The sequence below is a fragment of the Alexandromys fortis genome, unplaced genomic scaffold, assembly GCF_014885135.2.
Source record: "Alexandromys fortis isolate MF-2015 unplaced genomic scaffold, M_Fortis_MF-2015_v1.1 scaffold_23, whole genome shotgun sequence".
NCBI lineage: Eukaryota > Metazoa > Chordata > Mammalia > Rodentia > Cricetidae > Alexandromys > Alexandromys fortis.
The window spans coordinates 609,056-631,013 of NW_026067907.1; the positions used below are offsets into that span (position 1 = coordinate 609,056).

The following is a 21,958-nucleotide window of genomic DNA, read 5'->3' on the forward strand; positions in this document are numbered from 1 at the left end:
GTGGACAGCTGGCTGCAGCGTGTCAGGGTGCTGCAGCCACTGAACGTGTCTCTGGAGGTGTGGCGTGCAGCCCTGCGTGACTTTGTGCTGGGTCTGCTGAGTTTTCTGCACTGTTTGAGCAGCTAGCATCATCGGTGCTCTGTTATCTGGGACCGATGCCGTACATCACCACCAGGTGACTTGTGACTCACTTGTCCTCTTTCTTTCCGATCCAGGGTGACTGACATCAATCTGGGGAAGCTGGCGCGAGGCAACGCCCCCGAGTGTTTTGTTTCTCCTCTGGCCAGAGCTGCAGTAGAACTTGTTGAGAAATCAGGTCTGGTGGCCCCTCCTTCTGGAATGGTCTATTCTGTGTTTTGGGGGTTTTGTTTGTTTGTTTGTTTTTCGATGAGGATTTGTTACTGGCAGATTTGAAATGAAGCAAGAAGAGAAATGCTGTTTTCTGCTTACTGCTCATTAGATAATTTTTGAAAATAAGGACTTTTTGAATCTCAAAGTGCTATTTATTGGCAACTTCATTTCTCTTGGTTCTTATTTGGGGATGTAAATAGACTAATCGGAAGCATTTTCTAATAAATACAAATGAACATTAACATTTTAAACATTAGTATCTCTCAAGAAACAATCAAAATAGCCACAGCAAAAACGATTCCTAAATTATCAAATTTGTCATTCCTTAGGTATCAGTAAGTCTCACCTCTCATTCTTCTCCAGCTCCTCTCAGACCCCCTCCATCTCAATGTCGCTTGCAATTTCGTGTTCTTTAAGAAAAGAATCTACTGAGTGCAGTTACTGTTGCCTAAATGTATATGGGCTGTTGACTGTCTGCAGCTTCTCAACCGGAAGAGGGGCCTTGGGAGCCCCCATCCATGCTGGAATATTGACTAGATTCATCTTGCGCAGGCAACCACAGCTCTCGAGAGCTCATGAGCAAAGCTGTCTGTCTCAGCTAGAAGATTCTGTTTGGCGGCATTCCTTCCTCACCTCTGTTTCTTACCGTCTTTCTGGAGTCCCTCTTCTGAGGCGTTCCCCAAGAAAAGATGTGCTTTCAAAGGTGTTCTTCTTTCAGTTAAAGCTATCTGGGAGGAAGTTTCTGAGGTGTGATTTTAATATTGAGTTCTCATTGGTTGGTAGGAGTCACCTTGGATGGAAAGAAGGTCTTGGTGATAGGGGCTCGTGGGCCCTTGGAAGCGGCCCTGCAATACCTTTTCCAGAGAAAGGGGTCCATGACAATGAGTTCCCCGTGGGCAGCACCTCAGCTCCAAGGCAAGGTAGGTCTCACCTGCGACTCTACAGCCTTGAATATTTGTACTAGAAAAGAAGAAAAGCTGGCAACACGTAAAGTGAACACTGAGCAGGGAGTTAGGGAAAGACCTTGGGAGATCTTGAAGGATGACAATAATGAAAGCGCTGGGCAGGGGTGGCGCAGGCCTTTAATCCCAGGTCGAGGCAGGCGGACCTCTGTGAATTACATGGCCGGCCTGGTCCACAAGAACTAATTCCAGAGCCGGGCGGTGGTGGCGTGCGCCTTTAATCCCAGCACTCGGGAGGCAGAGGCAGGCGGATCTCTGTGAGTTCGAGGCCAGCCTGGTCTAGAAGCGCTAGTTCCAGGACAGGAACCAAAAGCTACAGAGAAATCAAAACAAAACAAAAAAAAAAACTAATTCCAGGACAGGCTCCAAAGCTACACAGAGAAACCCCAGTCTCGAAAAGAAAAGAAAAAAAAAGATAATGAAAAGCAAATCCTGTCATGGTAGCTCATTCCGACAGTCACATCATTTGGAAACCTGAGTAGTTCAAGAGAAAGGAGCTCAGGGAAAAATGAATTCAAAAAAAGAACAATTACTAATGTGCAAACAAACACTTATGAGAGATTGTTGATAGAGCCCAAAGTTGGATCTTGAGAAAGATTACAAAAAGGGTACACAGTCAATGTAAGAGAAAAGAGCCCCAGCGATAATAAGAAAGAACAAGACTCAACTACTGTCCCAGCTTCATTTCCGTTGCTGTAACAGATACCCGGACAAGAGCAACTTAGGGAAGAGGGGTTTGTTCGGCCTACAGTTCAGATTGCAGTCTGTCACTGTGTGGAAGTCGAGGCAGGAACGAACAGCATCAAATGCGTGGTCGAGAACAGAGAGAATAAGTACTCGGATCCTTGCTTGCTTGCCTCCTGCTGGCTTTCTTAGAATGTTCTGGACTCATCCCGTCTGCCTAGGGAATGGTGCTGCCGACAGTGGGCGGAGTCTTCCTACATCAGGACTATTTTTAAAGAAGTGAAAATATGGTCACAGATTCGCGGTGTTTACAGCCAACATGTAGCAGGTGGTTGCTGTCTTATGAAAGACTTAGAAATCAATAAGACAAAAGTAATTGATAGAAAATTGGCAGATGGCCATTCATGGGCATGGGGTGATTCAGTGACGTGCGGAAAGCCGCCCAGCTCCTTAGGATTTGTCGAGCCCTACCAGCAGTAATTAAATAGTGACAAGTATAGATACTGACAAAATTGTAGGAAAACAGGAGCTGACGTGTTGCTGTAAAGACTTCAAGGTGAAATAGGCTCTTTGCAAAGTCCTTTAATAGAGTTTAAGGTGCTTTTTGACCCTGACATTTTCCTGTCTGAATATATCATAGACAAATTCCTGGACATACAAACAAGAAGACATGGTCAGGGGCTTGGGGAGATGGCTCAATAATAAAGTAGTTGCCTAGTATGCGCATGACCCTATAATCCCAGCACAAAACAAAACAAAAGGGAAAGAGAGAGAGAGAGAGAGAGAGAGAGAGCAGCAGCAGCATGTGTGTAACACAAAACAGGAGTTCTGAAGAGCTGTACTCGGACAAGATGGGAAAGACGGGAAAGGAGGAAGTTCAGGGGGACTTCTTTCCTTTTACTTTTAATAGTAATATTATTCTTTCATTTTTCTTCATCAAAAGCTCAGATTTGGGGTTGGAGAGATGGCTTAGTGGCTAGGACCATTTGCTGAGCATGCCTGAGGACCTGAGTTTAAACTTCAGCACCCCTTAAAAAGCTGGACATGTTCCCCACTGCTATGGCGACAGAAACAGGAGCATCTTGTCAGCTGCCAGCTTAGGTACAATTTCATGGAGACGCTGTATGGAGGGAATAGAAACGGCATGGAGTGATGGAGCAGGACAGATGTTCAGTGGCCCCTCTGGGTGGATATGTGTGGCAGCACATGCACACACACACACACACACACACACACACACACACACACACACACACAATGATCACCTTGGAATACCAGAGAAAGGAATTGGATAATGGCTAGCCTGAGTACTACCATGACTGCCTACCTATCATGGATACTACTGTGATTACTATTTAGTAGTACTAGATGTCTACTAAGTTCTGTAGTCTTTGACATGACTTTGAGAATGAAGGAAGGGAGTGAAAAAGCCTTCACCCTTCAGCTTGGGAGGGAGAAGTGAATGAGATGCTTTCCAGCCCCTGCTGAGGACTTTTCTCCTCCCATCTCAGTCCCTGGCCCTGTCCTGCTCTCTTCAGCTTTCTCTGAGTCGGGTTTGGGTATTCATTCGCCCCAGTGGGATTGTTCACAGTGCGGCAAAGGCCATCAGATCACATCCCTCCTGGATGGTGTGATAGCCAAAGCAGACAGTTGGTCGCTGGGAAGCACTTAGCAGGCTACCTGGCTTGTAATTAGGGCTCAGTGGGTTTGAACAACCAATCTTCTCATTCTCTCTTCTTCCCCTCTCCTCCCTTGACTTACTGAGTTTCGTGTGTTCTATTTTAATACGTTATATTTTTTACTTATGTACCTGTTATAAAGGAGGAGACGGTAGATCTGTGCTCAGCATGCGTAAAGCCTGGGTTCAGTCCCTATGGCAGCATGACCGGTGGTGCCTACCTGCAATCCTAGTGCTCGGTGTAGCTGCCGGAAGATTAGAAGTTCAATGTCAGCCTGGGCTAGTGACTGTCTCAAATGAAAGAAATAAAGCACTGCCATCCATACTACTCATGAGCAGCCACGACTGGAGTATAAAACTGGAAAACAGTAACAAACCATCAGCACTTAAATTAACGGCAATTGTCATCCGTGCTCAGCACAAAACAAAGTCCTGTATCTAAACAGTCTGGCATGAAGAAGGGCCTTGGTCAGGCATGGTGACATGCTTGCAATCCCAGCTCTAAGGGGGCTGAGTCAGGAAGACTGCTTCAAGCCCAACCTTTGTTGTTGTTTTCTTTTTCTTCCTCACTTTGTTATATATTATAAAATTTGAGTTTAGGTAAACTGTTTATTTATAAATTTTAATTGAGACTTTAAAAGTCATTTATAATTTTGACTTATTTTCTGACATTAGAGTCTCTCTTTTAAGAGAGGAAGTGCGTGCTTCTCTTTACTTCTTATGGAGTGTTTTGCCTGCGTGTGTGTTGTGCACTGTATGCACGTGGTACCTGCAGAGGCCAGAAGAGGGCACTGGAGTCTCTAGGACTAGAGTTACAGATAGTTGTGAACCTCCCTGTGGGGTGTTGGGAGTGAAACCCAGGTCCTTTGGAAGAGCAAAAGCAGCCAGCACTCTAAACTGCTGAGCCACCTTTCCACTTCCAAGCATTTGTTTATCTTGAGAAATGGATTCAAACTCAGGAGTCCTGCCATTGGTCTGTTTTCTCAGTCTGGATAATGAGTGTCTAATTATTATTATTATTACTACTACTATTATTATTACTACTATTATTATATCTTTCCATGTCTGAGCTACGTTGTAAAGCTTCTCAGTTTTGAAAACAGCAACGAACAAACACATCAACTGTGACAGGTGCAACAGAATCTTGATTGGCAGTTTGAGTTCACATTGCTTATGGGATCTTTGCGGCCTGGCAGTGTTTAGTAGAAAAATCTCACGCCAAGCCACTCTTGAGACTGTGCCATCCTGAGTAGAGCAGTGACCTCCTGAACCTTCTGCGCTTCCTTCTTCACCCTCCCCGAGGTGAACATCTCTGTCAGGCATAGCTTTACCCTCTGAGCTCCCCACCTGTTAGTCACACAGTAGCCCATTTGGGGCATCAGATCTAGTGTGGCATCCCTTGTATACAGCTGCCCTTTGCTTTATTTAATAACAACCCCATAGCATGAAAGCTGTGAAGATACTAATTTGGATATGGTAGAGAAGCCAAAAGAGAAACTCTGAACAGTTTCCTTGGGGTAAAAACCTGAAGGTTGTGAGGATGCGTGGACTTACACAATCTCTGGCTTCTGGGACCCACAGGGGTCTTGGAATATACTCCCGCCCCGGATATGCTGAATGACATCTAAAAATACGTATCATCTGTGCTAAAAGATGGGGAATGATGGGCAGGTTAGAGTCCTGCATGGAAGGCAGGGGTCTCCACCCACAGCTGGAATGGTGGCTTGGCAGCTGGGTCCACCTGATGCCATGCTTGCTGATTTTAAGACAGTTCAGGAATGTGGTCTTGGAAGGGAATGAAACCCGTGTGTGTTTTTAGTAGTTACCACATGGGGGCAGCCTACTCAAGAAAATTCAAGAACAATTATTTTGCCCGACCCCACCCACCCTCTCTTCCTCCCTCTCCCAGAGCCAAACCTTGTGCTTGCTTAGCTTGGCAGCCACTAAGTCACAGCCCCTATTTTGCACTTGAAAACCTAGAATTTTTGGTTTGGAAGCATTGGTGGAAGAGGAAAATAAGCCTTGCCCCGCGCTGAACAGCTGTGGTGGGAAGCGAGAACGCCTTCGCTGCGGCTGAATGTTTTCACAGCTGTCCGGAGACTTTGGCTGGATCTATCTGTATTTTTGAAAAACAAAGACTTTTTTTTTTTTAAAGCACTTTTTCTTATGAAAATAAATCACCTGAACTCTTCTGTGGGATGAAGCTCATCCCATCTCTGAGAGGAGGAGTCCATAGCCGTGGTTTTTCTAGAGAACCTGGAGATGGTGAACATCCCTGTTTTCGCATATCTAAGAAGCTTCTGTTAATAATTAATATGCATTTTTCTCATAATTTCTTCACGTTACAGCAGCGTTGTCATGCATCTGAGATGCGTGATCTTAGCTAAAAGACTGGGAAGCGACGCCATCATGGCTTTGCCACTTTCACTCTTTGGCGTGTGTTGATGTGTGTGTGTGTGTGTGTGTGTGTGTAGACCAGAGCACAGCCTCAGATGTCATCCTCAGGAGCTGTCTGCCATAAGAGACGGGTCTGTCTGTCACTGTCCCGGAGTTCACTAACTAATCTGAGCCGGCAGACCAGAGAACCCCAGGAATCTGCTCATCTCGGCCTCCTCGGTGGGAGATTACAAGCCCATACCACCTTGCTAGATTCAAGCACTCAAACATATGAGCCTATGGGAACCATTCTAATTCAGAGCAGTGCAGAGGCCTTCTACAGGGCTGGCTAGGCAAAAGGAAGCACTAAGCTCATGAACCGGAAAAACTTAGGAACCAACTCAACCTGTCTCCAATCTCGGGCATTTTGTTATAGTAACTGCAAATGAACTGATATGGATAGTGACGATACCTAGAATCTCCAGGGGGTCTGAGCATGACAAACTGAAATTTGACTTCATGGAGCCTTGCAGAGACCAGAATGGACCTCTGTTCGGTAGCTTTATTTCTTACGCCCATCAGAGTATGTCACTGACAGTTATGGAATTTGCTGACTCTTGCCATGTGTTTCAGGTGCGGTTTGCATTTCCATAAGTGTCCCGCAGTGGAGGGGAGGTTGAACGTTGTTCATATCTAATGAGTGTACACCCAGGTCTTGGCCGTATGCATCTGCGTAGAGCTGAGAACCCCTCTACCCACACCCCACCTTTCTCACTGTCCTCCACACAAACCTATCTTCCCAGGCCCCTGGGCAGCAGTGATGGAGCAGACAGACAGTCCATATCCCATGGAAGGGAATTCACTGTGACTGAGTGGTCCCCTCTTTCTCACCTTGGTATCCCTCCCATCTTTGTGAGACGATGCTTTGTCTTGAGTGTCTGTGCGTCAAGTGGTACCCTGTCCTTGGGAGGAAAAAAAATGCAATTGTTGGGCATCACGGAGCTCTGCTCCCTTGAGAGTCCCATTGAAGTCATGGTGAAAGCGCAGCCGGGAGATACTACTGGAATAGCCTCCAGCTGGGATGAGTCCCGTGGATCCCAGCTGCACAGCGAAGACGTGCTCTAGATATCCGAGACGTGTCTGAATTTAATTTACTCCGACACTCTCATTTCTCTTCATTTCACGGAGATGCTTAGGAAACCAGTACTTACGGAAAAGAAAGAGAAACACGGGCCTTTCTTTCGTATTTGAAGGCTCAAAAGTGTCTGGGATTTTGGAGCAAACCTCCGTTATCACAAAGTTTATACTTAGCGCACAGTGTGCCTAATAAAAGGGCTTGAAAGTGAACTGGAAATTTCTAAGTGTGTTGTGTCGTGTGCGTGAAAGACTGGGGTAGCTAGAGCTCCCGGTCTTCCAAGTGGGCTGGGCCGTCGAGTTATATGAGTGCTGATCTTTCCACACTTTAGGACAATACTGTAGACCGGCAGAGGCAGCCTGTGAGTCACCTTAGCTGAGTGGCAGGTCACAGTGAGTTGTGTTGTCCCGGTGATGTCAAGGCTCGAATCCACTCGACAGGAACTGTCCTTGTGCCCACAAGGTGAGGAAACAGGCGCAGGAGAGGCTTTCTGGAGACTCTAAGTTATGAACAGATACTTGGGGCTGGAAGTGTTAATGGCCCAGCAGTTAAGGGTGTGTGCTGCTCTTGCAGAGGACTTAGGTTCAGTTCCCAGTTACCCAACATTCTCTTCTGGCCTCTGCAGATCTGTGCACACATGTGATGTGCAGAAACTGATGCAGGTACACGCACGTGCTCATCAATAAACAAATACATCTTTTTGGGAAGTACAGAGTTTTCTCTGCCCCGCCCTGTCCCGCAGCTGCTTCTAAATACTCCCTCAGAGGCTTAATATTAATTATAAACTGTTTGGCCTATAGCTCAGGCTTATCTAACTAACTCTTGTGTTTAAATCAATCCCTTTCTATTAATCTTTGTATTGCCGTGTGCCGTGTGGATGGTCTGCTGGCATCTTGCCTCTTTCTTGGGCGGCTGGCTGGGGTCTCTGCCAGACTCTGCCCTTCTCTGTGTATTTTCAGTTTGGCTTTCTCACCTGGCCTTATTCTGCCTGTCTACAGGTCAAAGCACCTTCTTTATTAACCAATGAGAGGAAGACATCTTCACAGTGTACAGAAGGCTTATCCCAAAACAGGGAAGAAAGAAGCTACCACGTTTTCCTCCTCTGTGCTTGCAACACTTCTTCCAGATTCTCTTGTGAGTCTGATCTCTGAATCCAAAGCACTGGCAGCTCAGCTGTGGCTCATCACAGTGAGCAGGGCCCAAGCCAGTGGCCTTGGGTTGGGTTTACTCTTGTATCCATCCAACTCTTTACAATTCCTGAGACAACCTTGGGAGTGAGCAGGCTGATCTAGACTGAATGTGACTCCTTCCCCTAGACCTTGGACTTGAGCGGCCTTCCAGGCTCCCTTCTAGGAAACAGTGGTGCGCATTCTACGATGTCATGATTCCTGTCCTGTGTGGGACGGGCACCGTATAGAAATGCAGAGCCAACACCTAGCTTCCCCAGCGTGTGTGAGCCCCTGGAGTGCTGGCTGCTCAGCTTTCTTTGACAAAGTGCATTCAGATGTTGGCTTCTAATCTTTTCGCTCTTTCTCCTGCCTGGTCACGTGACTTGTCAACACCAAAGACGGAGCTGATTGGAGCTTTTTTAAAAAGCCAAAATATCAGACTGTGTTGAGAAAGGGATTCATGAGAGCACACGGAAACGGATAAGCATGAGGTCAAGTGGAACCGTGTAAACCTGGCAGATTGATTAGCCTCAGATGGTTCCGGATGTAAGCCAAGACACTGAAATAAGGGAGAAATGGCGTATTGATCCGATCAGTTTTGTGGGGCAGATGTAATGAAAGCAGCGTCTGTCTCGACCTTCCTCTTTACAGCTGCCCTCACTTTAAATGCCCTCCCTATGTCCCGTAGGCAAATTACTCTGATTTCTGTCTTGATGCGTTATGCTGCAAATGTTCGAACTCGGAACACGTTCTCACAGACATCCTTAGAAATGGTGGTGTAACAAACGATCCATGGGCTCCGGAGGGCAGTTTAACGGATCAGAAGTGGAATCGTGTTGCCAGGGTGCTCATTCTCTATGGGAAACCTGACCGGGGACTGAGATGTTCCTCCAGACTGGGGTTTTGGTTCAGCTCTCAGGCAACCCGTGTCACTTTGTGGTCACCTGTGATCACCTGCACCTGTACCCTGAGTCATCAGAGTCCAGGTGTGGAAGTGGGGCACAGACTGAACAACCGAGTGCCCTCATCAGCCCTGCTGGATTCTGGGACTGTGTCCTGAAGAAAACAGGCTGAGGATGTCACCCTCAGTCCACTTACACACGATTTGTGTTTCCCTTCTCCGAGGGGGTTTCTGAGATGTGTAGTGGTAGGTGCACTTTTGTACATAATCTGTGATGCAGATATCACCCCTTTGTATAGAGAGCCGTTTCCCCGTCTTTTAAATTTGTCTGTCAGTCACTAGAAACCAGGTATTAGGCTCACCACCGGCCTGGATCCTGACCGTCGCTGGTAAGCAGAGCCCAGGCCCAAGTCCAGGTGATGTGACATCCCTCTGCCATGTGTCTGGATTCCTCAACTCTCAGGGGAACGGCTTAAGCCCAGAGAGTTCCTCCAGGAGAGCAGATGCGGAAATCTGATCTGTAGATGTGTGGTGGGAGGTTGGAAAGTGTAGATGCCAGGAGACTCCAAGCCTCGTTCCCCTTCGCACCATCCATGTCCTTGAACTTGAGCCTGCAGTGTGCCTGTGACACGTGGTGTATCCTGAGGCCCACCCTCTCCTCCTCCAGAACCTTCACCACAACACACACACTCTGCCTCTCCCTCCCCCCCCCTTCTCACTTTCTCTAGTCTCCTTTCCTTTCCCCGTCCGTCCTACCTTTTTTCTCAAGAGTTTGAAGAAAATAATTATTTTTATAATCTTTCAAAGCATATATATTACTGAATTTAAGGCTGTATTTTCCCCTGACTTTTAGGGTATAGGGTATTTGGTGGTGGTGGTAGTAGTAGCTTGTGTGTGTGTGTGTGTGTGTGTGTGTGTGTGTGTGTATTTAGGAGGGTCTCATTTTGCCCAAGCTGACCCCACACTTGTTTTACAGCAGTGATTCTCAACATATGGGTCCTGACCCCTTCATAGGGGCTCAAACATTCCTTTCACAAGGGTTCACTAAGACCATCTGCATATCAGAAATTTATATTATGATTCCTAACAGTAGCAAAATTACAGTTACAACGTAGCAATGATAATAAATTTACGGTTGGGGGTCATCACCGCGTGAGGAACTGTATTCAGGGGTCACAGCATTAGGAAGATTGAGGAGCACTGCTCTGTGGCCAAGGATGACTTTGAGCTCCTGATCTTCTTCCCTTTACCTCCCAAGTGCAGGGATTATAGCTGTGTGCTCCCACGGCTGATGTTAAGGAACCCTGGCTTCCTGCGTGCCAAATAAGCACAATAGCAACGGCGCTTCATTCCCAGCCCCATCTAACGTGGATGTACAAAATTCACTTCTAAGGAGATTAACTGTCTTCTCTAGCGTTCTTGGACACAACTGAATAGCCTAGATACTCACCAGAACGATGAAGTAAGAGTTGAACTTGGGCAAGCTGAGGAAAAGGAAGGCCGTTTATTAGCCTCCGGGGGCTGTTGGTAAATATGTAAGTTTAATTCTCTGTTGCCCGTTCGGCTTGCAGCCATCCTGATTTATGAAATAAGCCTGAAGGTTTTAAAAGCCAATAATCTGTTTTACTGATCACAAGAGAGAGTAGACAACAGAAATACACACGAGTCCTGCAAGGAAAAACATTCTCCCAGAGTGAGGTCACTGGGTGGGCACAGAACGGGGGGGAAATACCTTTGTTACGACTCTCATCCTCTTATCTTGCCAAAGCCTGACGCCATCTGAATGAAACCATCTGAGGGGCCTGACATTTTAGAGTCGTTACAGCTCTTTCCGTGTTCCTCGCTTTATTACTGCAGGAAAACGTGGCTGTCAATTCGTCGATACACAGCCTAGCCGGATGGTAATTTCAGATGAGATCTGGCACGTTCCGGGCAGTATGGCCCTAGACTCGGCTACTTTCAAATCAAATGTTAGGCATTCTAAGTTTTAAAATTTTATGAATAGACGGGGATTCTGCTCATGAAAAATTGCTCCAGCACGGCTCTCTATCCACAGTGTGTACACGCTACTCCAGGAGTGGTTGCTATGGTAAAATTACCCGCCAATTCCTAGTTGCCAGAAATGCAATTTTGGTTTCTAGTTCATGTAACCACCAGGAATGGTGTAAACCTCAACCCTGCCCTTTTCCTTCTCCTGCAGGGCCATCCCCTTCCTTCCTAGCTCCTGTGCCAGACCCTATTGCCATCCTTAGCTCCCCTGTCCCTGATTAACACCAGCGCCTCCTAAAGTGACCTTGGGACTCTTACTCAGCCTTCTCGCTCTTCCTTTACTCTGTATGGGGTGGGCCCCAGCTGACTCCCTCCTTCCCCGCTGCTGCCTGACCAGTTTCAGTTCCAGCCCCCAGGTCCAGTCCCCTGGAATGTCTTAGTATCCTATGGGCCTCCTCCCTCTTACTGCCCGTTCCAATCCCGAGACAAAGCTCATACAGCATAGATCAGTCTGACCACCACTGTGATTTTGTTGCATTTTTAGAATTATGTTTATTCAGCAACAGTGAAACATTTTAGAATTATACCTTAAGTGGCGGTGGGAGCGAAGGGGGAGGGACATGTTTCAGTGTTTTCAAATTCCTGGCTTGTTAATCTTTGAGATTCAGGGACAACAAAAGAGTAGCCCAATACATTTCAAAATTACTAACTGCAAGGATCCAAGTTGACAAGAAGGCTCTGGTGACAGGTCTTCAAGCAGCAACGAGTTTCTCATGTTTATTGCTGCTCCAGTCACCGGAGCAAGGAAACAAAGCCAAAGGAGCTGTCCGTCAACACGGGAATGGACGGTGAAAGTCTGGTACATATAGACTGACTCCATCTCTAGCTCTAAAGAAAAACCAAGTCACAACGTTTGCAGGAAAATGGATCAATTTAGAATGTATACAATTAATAGAGGTTGCCCAGTCTCAAAACAAACAAACAAACAACAAACAACAAACATACGCGCTCTCTATCTCTCATGCAAATTCCAACTTATAAGGCACACATGTATATGTGTAAACAAATGTATGTACAACTGTTAGAAAGGAGAACGAGAAACGGTAATCTTTAAAAATATAAAATGCATGCTGATCATTCACAAAGTATACTTTGTGGGGTCCTGGGCATGCATTACCAAGACGTAACGCCATTTTCACTGCAGAATACGACGTTAATTGTGCAGTGCGCATGTGCAATTCCGTGAGGGCAGTTAGAGTACCGCGAGACCCGGGATTTCAGCTGCATTTCTCGTTGTGGGAACGAATGTTCCTGCACGCTGCAGTTCTTTCCAAGCGATACCAAGCCGAGCATATTTTATTCTTTAAACATGAAGTTTGCTTTTCCAAATCCCTTTCTGTTGTTAAGAAAACATCAGCAATTTTGGAAATATTGACAACTTTCTAAAATAAAAGTGACACTTTCTGAAAAAAAAACAAATATGGAATTCTTTTCAGGATGATGCTAAGAGCTAGTTCAGGAACCTCCATGTTACACAGGATGTTTGTGGACACTTCTCTCCTTACCAAGCTGTGTGGGGAATCAATAATTTATAGGATCTGTAAAGCCACCAGATATACCCCTTTTGCTAGAAGCTAGAGATCACATGAGGGGCAAATCAGTGTGGTGGGTCCTCCCCTCCCCTCGGTACCCCCCTGTTCGGTGTGTGTGAGATGGTTGCTGGATAATACCAGTTGAGTTGCTGATGTCCATCCAGACATTAAATACTAGGAGATCTTACATTCCAAGATGTGGGAGGGCGGGGAATAAGTAGCTACTGAGTGCCGTTTCCTCTTGTATCTCATCGGTTTGCCTTGTGTCTCCCCATTCTGAAGACCCCCCCCGATTCTAACATCTGCACCCAGGGATGGGGTTTTTACCTTTACACTCCCAGCTACCTTTAAAAAACCATAAGGTGAGGTGAAGGAGGATTTTCATCTCATCTCTTTTCAAGGTGTATGTTTGCTGGGGAAAACAGTTATCTGTGGAGTCTTGTGTTTGTTTTTAAACAGGTTTCTTTGTTTAGACTTGATATATTTTTTTAAAGATTTATTTATTTCATGTACATTTGGGTTTCACCTGTGTGCATGTCTGTATAAGGATGTCAGATTCCCCTGGAACTAGAGTTACAGACAGTTGTGAGCTGCCATGTGGGTGCTGGGAATTGAACCTGGGTCCTTTGGAAGAGCAGCCAGTGCTCTCAACTGCTTGAGCTGCTCTCCAGCCCCTAAACCTCATATTCTTAACCGGGCTGATGATATTTCAAAATATGTGGAAGCAAGTTTCATAACCCTCAAGTGCTAACAAGCAAATTTCTTCAGATAAAGCTTTCAACTTAAAAAAAATTACATTTCTGTTGGTTGGGGGCAGCGGGTGGCACACGTGCCTCAGCATGCTTGTGGAGCTTAACAGACAAGTAGTCAGAGTCATTTTGCACTGGGAATTGAACTCAGATCCTCAGGCTTGGCATCAGGAACCTTTACTCACTGAGTCCTCTTAACAGCCCATCAACTGGGTTTTGTTTTGTTTTGGGGGAGGGTTGTTTAGTTTAGTTTTGACTTGTTTTACTTGTTCCAGCTTTAATTCTTCCATTATTTATACTCCTCCACAACACATTGCTGGAGGACTAACGTGTCGCGTCCAGTCTCGATGACGGGACTGTTGTTGCTATTGTCTCCTGTCTTTAAATGTGTTACATTTGCTAGATAGAAAAAGGCAGATTCTCACGTAGCCTTCCAGATCGCATCTGCCTGCTCCCTTCCTTCCATGTTTGGTGTCCCCTCCCCATAAGGGTCACTGGAATGATCTGCATGGTCCCTGAACCCCACTGTACCCCACGTGCTCCACAGCGATGTCCATGTATCTGTGTCTTCCTATTGTTTTAACATTTGCTCCTCTGCCTGGGGAGTGGGTGGTTCCCGCTAAGCTATGCTACTCTCGTCTCCACAGAGAAAGCAATATTTTGTTATGAGGTAAAGTTTCAAGCCAGGCTCTAGCCAGGGCCTTTCCCATGTGGGGAGAGGGAAGCTGAAGCGGCCAGGGAGACAATAATTCTCCTTGAATTTGGAGCTCATTAAAATCTTGCCCCATCCTCAGTGGGTTTTTCATTGATCTAAGCATCTAGCACTTTTTCTTCCCAGAAAGAATTAGCATCTACACCGTGACGGTGAAGGGAGGAGGGTTTTGCCCTTTGGTGAGGGATTAACAGCCCCCTGATCGCTTATTAGTGCAGCTGCTCTAGTGATGTATGTAGGTACGCAGCTAAGGAACCAGAATAAAATTCTCGAGATTTCTAGGTAACGAAGAGAATGGGTTGTACCAAAGGTACCATGTGCAGGAGGCTGAGGGGTCTTAGGGGCAGGCATGAAGCTATGGTCCCTGGCTTTTCCCAAAATGAACACTTCAGCATTGTTCTTCCAGACGGCCTTTCCAGAAGTGCTTTAACGCATTCTGGTTTCCCTGTCCCCGCGCAGGAACATCTAGCAAAATGATGTTTCTTATCTGCTGCTCGGGAGCCAGCCGTAAACATTTGTGTTTCCTTTGAGGACTGCTGTGGTTGAATTTATGACAGTCATTTAAGTATGTAAATGAGAAATGGCTTTGTGAAACAGATGTCTGCAATCATCTTCCCACCAGAACACTTTCCCCTATGCATAACATCAGCCACGAGTTCTAACTTCTTCTCAGATCCCTCCGCAGAGGTCATGGACGGCTTGAACTGGCCAGACTGCCGGGGTTGTTGGCTCCGCATGTCTTGGTGCTCTTTAACTGTGTCTTGGCCGGTAGCATACAGGAGGAGGAATGGCTGCTCAGGCAGTTGTCTTGGCAGAGATATCTTTCTTCTTTCTTTTTAAATTTCTTTCCCTTCCTCCAGTGTGTGTGTGTGTGTCTATACATAAGAGTGTGTATATGCTGGGCTGGAGAGATGGCTCAGAAGACTGATTGCTCTTCCAGAGGTCCTGAATTCAATACCCAGCAACCACATGGTAGCTCACAGCCATCTATAATGAGATCTGGTGCCATCCTCTGGCATGCAGGTGTCCATGCAGGCAGAATACTATACACATAATACACGTGATAAATAAATCTTTTTTTTTTAAAGAGTATATGATCATGCGAGGGTAAGGCCACAGAAAGTGTGTGGTGACCAGGGGCTCACTTTTCACCTCGTTTGAGACAGGCTCTCTTTGATCTTTTGACAAAGCATGGCCCAGTCTGGCTGGCTCGCCACTTTCTAGGGAATTCTCCTGTCTCCATGTGACTTGTTCGTAGGCACACTTGGATTACAGCTATACTCCCAGGTCTGGTCAGAAGAGAGTTTTGGGGATTTGGTCTTGGATTCTCATGCTTGCACTGTAAGCTCTTTACATGCTGAGCTAACTTCCCAATCTTCTGTTCCATTCCCGACATGAGTAACGTCTAAAGGGGTGGGACATAGAAACGATAATACTTGTGTAGTGTTTACACCGCAGCAGCAACCGTGAGGATGTTTTTATAGCGCCATTCTCTTTAACACAAGATTGTTAGTCTCGTGTCCTACTTGTACTGAGTTATGCTTATTGGTTCGGAGTCTTAGTCTAGGCCCACAGTTTGGTATGAAACTTGGGGTCTTGTATTAAAAGTACATGCTACTTTGGAGTCATGTGACATCAGAAGTTTTCTAGATCTAATGCTCTAGGTTAATGTGTGCGGTTTTCTCTCCTTTTCTCCTTCTAGCTTCAAGAGGCAGATGTTGTGGTCTTAGGTTCTCCTAAGCCAGAAGAGATCCCTGCCGAGTGGATCCCGTCAGGAGCCACCGTCCTCAATTGCTTCCATGACATCTCGTCAGGTAAATCGCTTCACCTTGGTGGGGCAGGGGGCGATGATGTTGGGGGAAATAGTCACCTTGCTTCTTCAGTAGAGAACGTGTGTCTTGGTTTAGGGTCTTATTGCTGGGAAGAGGCACCATGAGCATGGCCACTCTTAGGAAGAGTTAATTGGTGGTGGCTCACTTACAGTTTCAGAGGCTCAGTCCATTGTGATCATGAAAGGGAGCACGCAGACAACAGGAAGTCAGCGGTCACACTGAGGGACGCTTGAGCACAAGAGATCTCAAATCCTGCCCCCACAGTGACACACTTCCTCCAACAAGGCCACCCCTCCTAACAGTGACTCTCCTTTTGGGGGTCATTTTCTTCCAAACTACCGCAATGTATTCTTGAGAGGATGGCTGCTGTCAGTGTGGGTGTGCAGAACAGGTGACCGAACTCTCCATGTGCACACCTTTGGGCTTTCTGATACCAGCTTCACGTTGTGAGCAGAAAGACCAAGGTATCAGCGGAAGTACTACCCTTTCCCCTTCCCACCACCAGAACACCTCTGCTGGCCCCTGGTATCTGACAGACATGACTGATACCTGTGACCTCAGGAGACAATCTGAGACTAGGTAGACTAGAAATGGTGGAGTCTTTCCTTGCCAAAGATTCTTGGCAGCCTCTCTGTGAAAAGCAGAGGGAAAGCGGAGCTGCTGGGAGGGTCGGGATGGAGATCAGCCGTGTGTCTCCAGAGTCCCCCTCCCGGTGACCCCTGAAATATTCTGGCTGTAAAAGCACACAGAGCAATGGAGCAAGTAGAGGTGCAGTTGTGTGTGCGAGCAGGGCCTGCCCGGCTTGTTCTAAAGACACCTGTGGCCCGCAGGTGCGTGGAGTGGGTAAGGGTGCTTGCCGCCAAGCCTGATGACCTGAATGCCATCCCAAGGCCCCACTTGTGAAGGGAAGAACCAATCCCGTCAAATTGACCTCTGACGGGATCATGACACCAACCATGGCCGTGATATGCACACACACACACACACACACACACAATACAAATAAATAAATATACATATAGATATAATTTTTAAAAATTAAAATTAAAAAAATCCATACCGTGTGAAGGCTGGAGAATGTAGCTCGGTGGTAGAGGGCTTGCCTCCCATGTGTGAAACTATCAGTGCCATCCCTTATGCTGCAAAAACACATGAAATACATGTCATATTTCCTACAGACACGCATACAACTTTTATTGTTCCCTAAGAAAGCAATCTCTAACCGTAAGTGATGGCTGTGGTAGATTGGGATCAGAATCCTAGTTCGGTGAGGACGCTTAGTTATAATGTCCCTGTTTCTGCTTTTTCATGATTTTATATTCTTTGCAAGAGTACTTACCTGCTGGTTTTTGTTAGCATTTTTACTGAGAACAGTTTTGGCGCAATTCTAGCTGGAGACAGAATCTACTTCAGTATTCTTTTGGGCTGTCTTTATTCTCTGCTGTTATGTAAAAAATAGTATATTTTCTGTAAGGAAAACTTTATTTTTAACGTTTCTTTTAGAGCTCTTGGTTTTGATAAAACTATTTTTAAAGATATTACACCTTTAATCCCAGCACTCAGGAGGCAGAGGCAGGAGGAGCTCTGGGAAATCTAGGCAAACTTGGTCTATATACCAAGCTCCAGGCCACACCAAGAGCTACACAGTGAGACCCTGTCTCAAACCAAACAACCAACCAATAATAACAATAATTAATAAAAAAAGCGTAGGTTATATTGGAGAATAGGTGTGGGATATGTACATCTCTGAAATTCCAAAAGAATAAATAAAAAGAATTTATGTTTAAATAACTTTAAATTTCAGTATTTTGATGCTTAAGAGAGCATAAAAGACTAGAAGCCTTCTATATTGATTTAATTCTTCTATAAGTGGAATAATTGCAGCTAGTTTATTTTAAATCTCACTGGTCCCTTTATAATACTTTCCTTGTTGGTTTTGGAAATTCACATTAACAAGATGGTGCCTGGCCCCATAGTAGAGGCTGGGTGTTGATGAGGGGCAGGTAAGCGCCGCCCGAGAGCTATCCTATGGCTATGGTAGGGATCCTTCCCAGTGTTTGTCCTGCTCACACTCGGGGCTGACGGGACAGCATGCTGATAAGATGCAGGCCATTTCCAGGGCTGCTCATGGTTGTAGCACATTGTCAATGGTCAAGAGGTTCTCATCGTAGTGGCTTGGATATAGAGGGCTGAACCAATGAGGAGGTTGGAAAAGGCTTGGATGTAGAGTGCTGAACCAATGAGGAGGTTGGAAAAGGCTTGGATGTAGAGGGCTGAACCAATGAGGAGGTTGGAATAGGCTTGGATGTAGAGGGCTGAACCAATGAGGAGGTTGGAATAGGCTTGGATGTAGAGGGCTGAACCAATGAGGAGGTTGGAATAGGCTTGGATGTAGAGGGCTGAACCAATGAGGAGGTTGGAAAAGGCTTCCTCTTTCGTCATCATCTGGCCACTTGAAACTAGTGAGTGGATAGTTTCAGAACCGCTGTTAAAGAGAGAAGTGCTTTTGTTTAAACGATGAGGATCTTAAAGATATTCGTTCTCATCATGATCCTGATGGGATCTGGGAGGTTATGGTACAGAAACTCTATAGAGGCAGGCGTGTTATTGGTACCAACCCTGGGAGAGTTTCCCAATGGCTGAAGCTGTGCTCAGAGAAGTGTTAGACCTGACTGTCCAGGTCTCTCGTGCCGCTGTCACATGAACTGAGTACGTGGAATTTAGACATAGAAAGTCTACACCTACATCCTGTGTTCTGACTTTAAGGTCAAATGCTTTATTTATTTATTTATTTATTACTTAAAACATATTTTTTTAAAAGAAGGAATGCTGTGGTCTTGGAACACCTTGATTGGTGAAGAACAGAATTTACCCTGCATACAGCCATTTTGTACGCCATGTTGTAAGATACAGGGACATATGTATTGGATGGGACAGAGAAGCTGGTCTTTAGTCTTGGGTCCAGAAAACAGGACCAAACAGCAGCATCTTTGTGTTTTACTCAAATCTGTAGAGTTCTGTCATGCCAAAACAGTGGTGTCTGATACGGAGTGAGAGAAAAGTCCTGAGCTGTCTCCCAGGACTCAGGGTGATAAACCAGGTGACCCAGAGGACCTGGGTGGGGTTTTTCCTTTTGCGGGGCCTGCAGGGGGACAGTTTGTTGGAATGGAAAGGGTATGAATGAATCTGGGATTATGTCATTCAAGAGAAGATAGCTATTTCACTGGTGTGAGATTTTGTTGTTTTATTTTGGAGACAGAGTCTCATTGTTTAGCTGAGGCTCACTATGAACTCTCAATCCTCCTGACTCAGCGTCTTGGGGCTGAGGTTACAAGGTTGTACCACCACACCACACTTCATTGTTTGGACCTTTTTTTTAAAAAAAAATTATTTTTATTTATTTCTCTTTTGTTTGTGTTTGAGAGAGATTGCAGGTGCTCGCAGAAGTGTGAGAATGTAGCTGTCCCCTGGGACTAGAGTTACAGGTGGTTGTGAACCATCCAGTGCAGGGATTGGGAACCATCAACCTCCAGTCAAAGCTCTTAATGTCTAAGCCATCTCCCTAGCTGCACCTGCCCACTGCCCACCCCAAACACACGCATGCACACTTACACACTGATTTTTTTTTTAAACTCTTATTTATACTGTCCCCTTGGGCCATGTGGCTTTGAGGAAATCCCTTCAGCTTCCCAATCCCTAGTTTCCTTGGATAAAATAGGAATGGGAAACTTGGCTGGGAAGAGTAATTGGCATGAACACTTGGGGGCCATGTCTTTTTCGGACTAGCTACCGGTGAGCATTGGTTCACATTCTCCCTTCGCCATCTTCCCAGCGCACAGGACTGACTTCACAGCAGCAGTTTATGAGTTTTCTTGGAAGTTATGCCCAGGGAAGGGGATTCTAAAAGAGTATGATGGTAGCACCAGAGAAATTGGGCAGACCTTGAATACATCAACCTTTGTAGTTTGGAATAAGATGAGATGTTTCCTTCTGACTCGAACTCTGCTTTATGTCTGTATTACCTGACTCCACCCCACCCCACCCCCACTACATCTATCCCTGAGATATATGCTTTATTCTGAGATACATGTCTGTATTAGCCAGCTCTCTGCCCACCACATCTATCCCTGAAATATACACTTTATTCTGAGATGCATGTCTGTATTACCCAGCTCCCCCACCCCCGCAACACACACCTACCCCCTGAGACATACCGCCAATTTTCTAGTTGAATTTTTAGTTCATTCTCACTACATTCAGTTAGTCACCTTTTAAAAGATTTAAGCCAAGGCTGAGGATGGAGTTCTTGCCTGGAGTTCAGGCCACACACAGGGCCCTGGATTCAATCCCCCACCCTGGCATGAAATGTGATGTAGCTACGCGAACCTAAAATCCCTGGGTAGGTGGAGGCAGAGGGTCAGAAGTTCAAGGTCAGTCTTGGAAACCTGAGTGCCTTCTCAAAAGAAGAAAACATAAAGCCATTTAGCTTAGGTGTGTAGTGTCTTAATTCCTCCTTAATTTGGTCTTGGAGGTTGCAAAGTTATATAAGGTAGTTCTAATGTTTACATTATTTTCATTTCTTTAGAATTCAAATCTTCTTTCTTTTAAAGGAACAGAAATTGTGTACTGTAATTTGATAGTGGGATTCAGATGTTTGAAATGATGGCGGCGGCTCTCGCTGAGGGCCCTGTCGTAAATCCTTCTAGAGGATTCCCTCTGGCTCGCGTCACCATCTCACCTTACAAATTTAGCTCCTGGAACTAGAAAAAAACAAGATGAGTGTTTGTTTAAGTTTATCTGTATTAATTTCCGTGTTTTTAGCTCTCCTGGCTTTGGAATAACTTGTCATCCTAAACAGGAAAACCATGAAAGAGTTGTCTGTAGAGTCGTAGGATTGTGATAGAAAGGTGGTCCACCGGCTGCCTCTGCATCAAAGCCAGGTCCTGAGGGGGTGGAGCAGTGCGGGGAGGAAGGCTGTCTTAGCGGTCTGTCCCTCCTCCTGGGGTTGTCCAAGAAGAGGCTGTTCCGACCTCCACAGGTAGCAGCGTAACAAAGAAGCCTTGACTTCTCTCTGCACAAATTTCAGTCAGTACTGTCTTAAAACATTGGAAATGGAATACCATCTTTTAAAGTGACGTGCCCCCGAGGAGCCATGGGTTAAATGTTGGTGGGAAGTGAGAAGTTCCTCCCATGTTTTAGGACAGGACCCAGGCTGGGGACACCCAGACGGGGGACAGCCTCCAGGTGGAGTCCTTCCTTCACTCCTCAGGGTGCCGAAGCAGTGGTTTCCTTTCCCAAAACTCATCCGCACGTTAAAGTGTACGGACAATGTATTCCTTCTTCCCTGAGTCCTCCCACTGTAATGGCTTCAAATTCTCTGCAATCAATTCTGTCTCGATATTTATCCCTACCCCAGAAAAAACAGAAAATTTATAAAAGCAGGTCTGCCCAGTAAATAAGTATACAGAATTAAATAAAAGTATCTTCTCACCCGATCATGTTTTTCCAGTTAAAAAGAGTCACAGTTTTATTTGACGCTAATAAAAGGAAAAGCAAATGATACCCCAAGCATTGCTGAAATTTAGACACTCACTTCCAGAGAACTACTGGGTTCTGTAAGACCCTTGTAAAGTGTGTGTGTATGTGTGTTAGTTTGTGAAGATCTCTATAAGACTCTTGTAAAGTGTGTGGGGGGGGGGGTTAGCTAGTGAAAAGCCTCTGCTATGACTCAGTAAGAACTCACTTGTCTAGCATGTGTGAATTAAATGGCAAGGCATCTATGTCCACTGTGCCTACAAGGCTAAAGCCAGCCCTGTGAGTGAACATGC

General features: G+C 45.8%; 1 protein-coding gene across 1 annotated transcript in view; it reads left to right on the plus strand.

The window, feature by feature from the left end:
* Mthfd1l (methylenetetrahydrofolate dehydrogenase (NADP+ dependent) 1 like) overlaps positions 1–21,958 on the plus strand; it is a 177,062-nt gene that overhangs the window by 16,568 nt on the left and 138,536 nt on the right. The window contains exons 6-8 of the mRNA XM_050135766.1: positions 216–316; positions 1,135–1,271; positions 16,001–16,112. Of these exons, the coding sequence (XP_049991723.1) occupies positions 216–316; positions 1,135–1,271; positions 16,001–16,112 (350 nt within the window). The remainder of the gene's footprint in view (positions 1–215; positions 317–1,134; positions 1,272–16,000; positions 16,113–21,958) is intronic.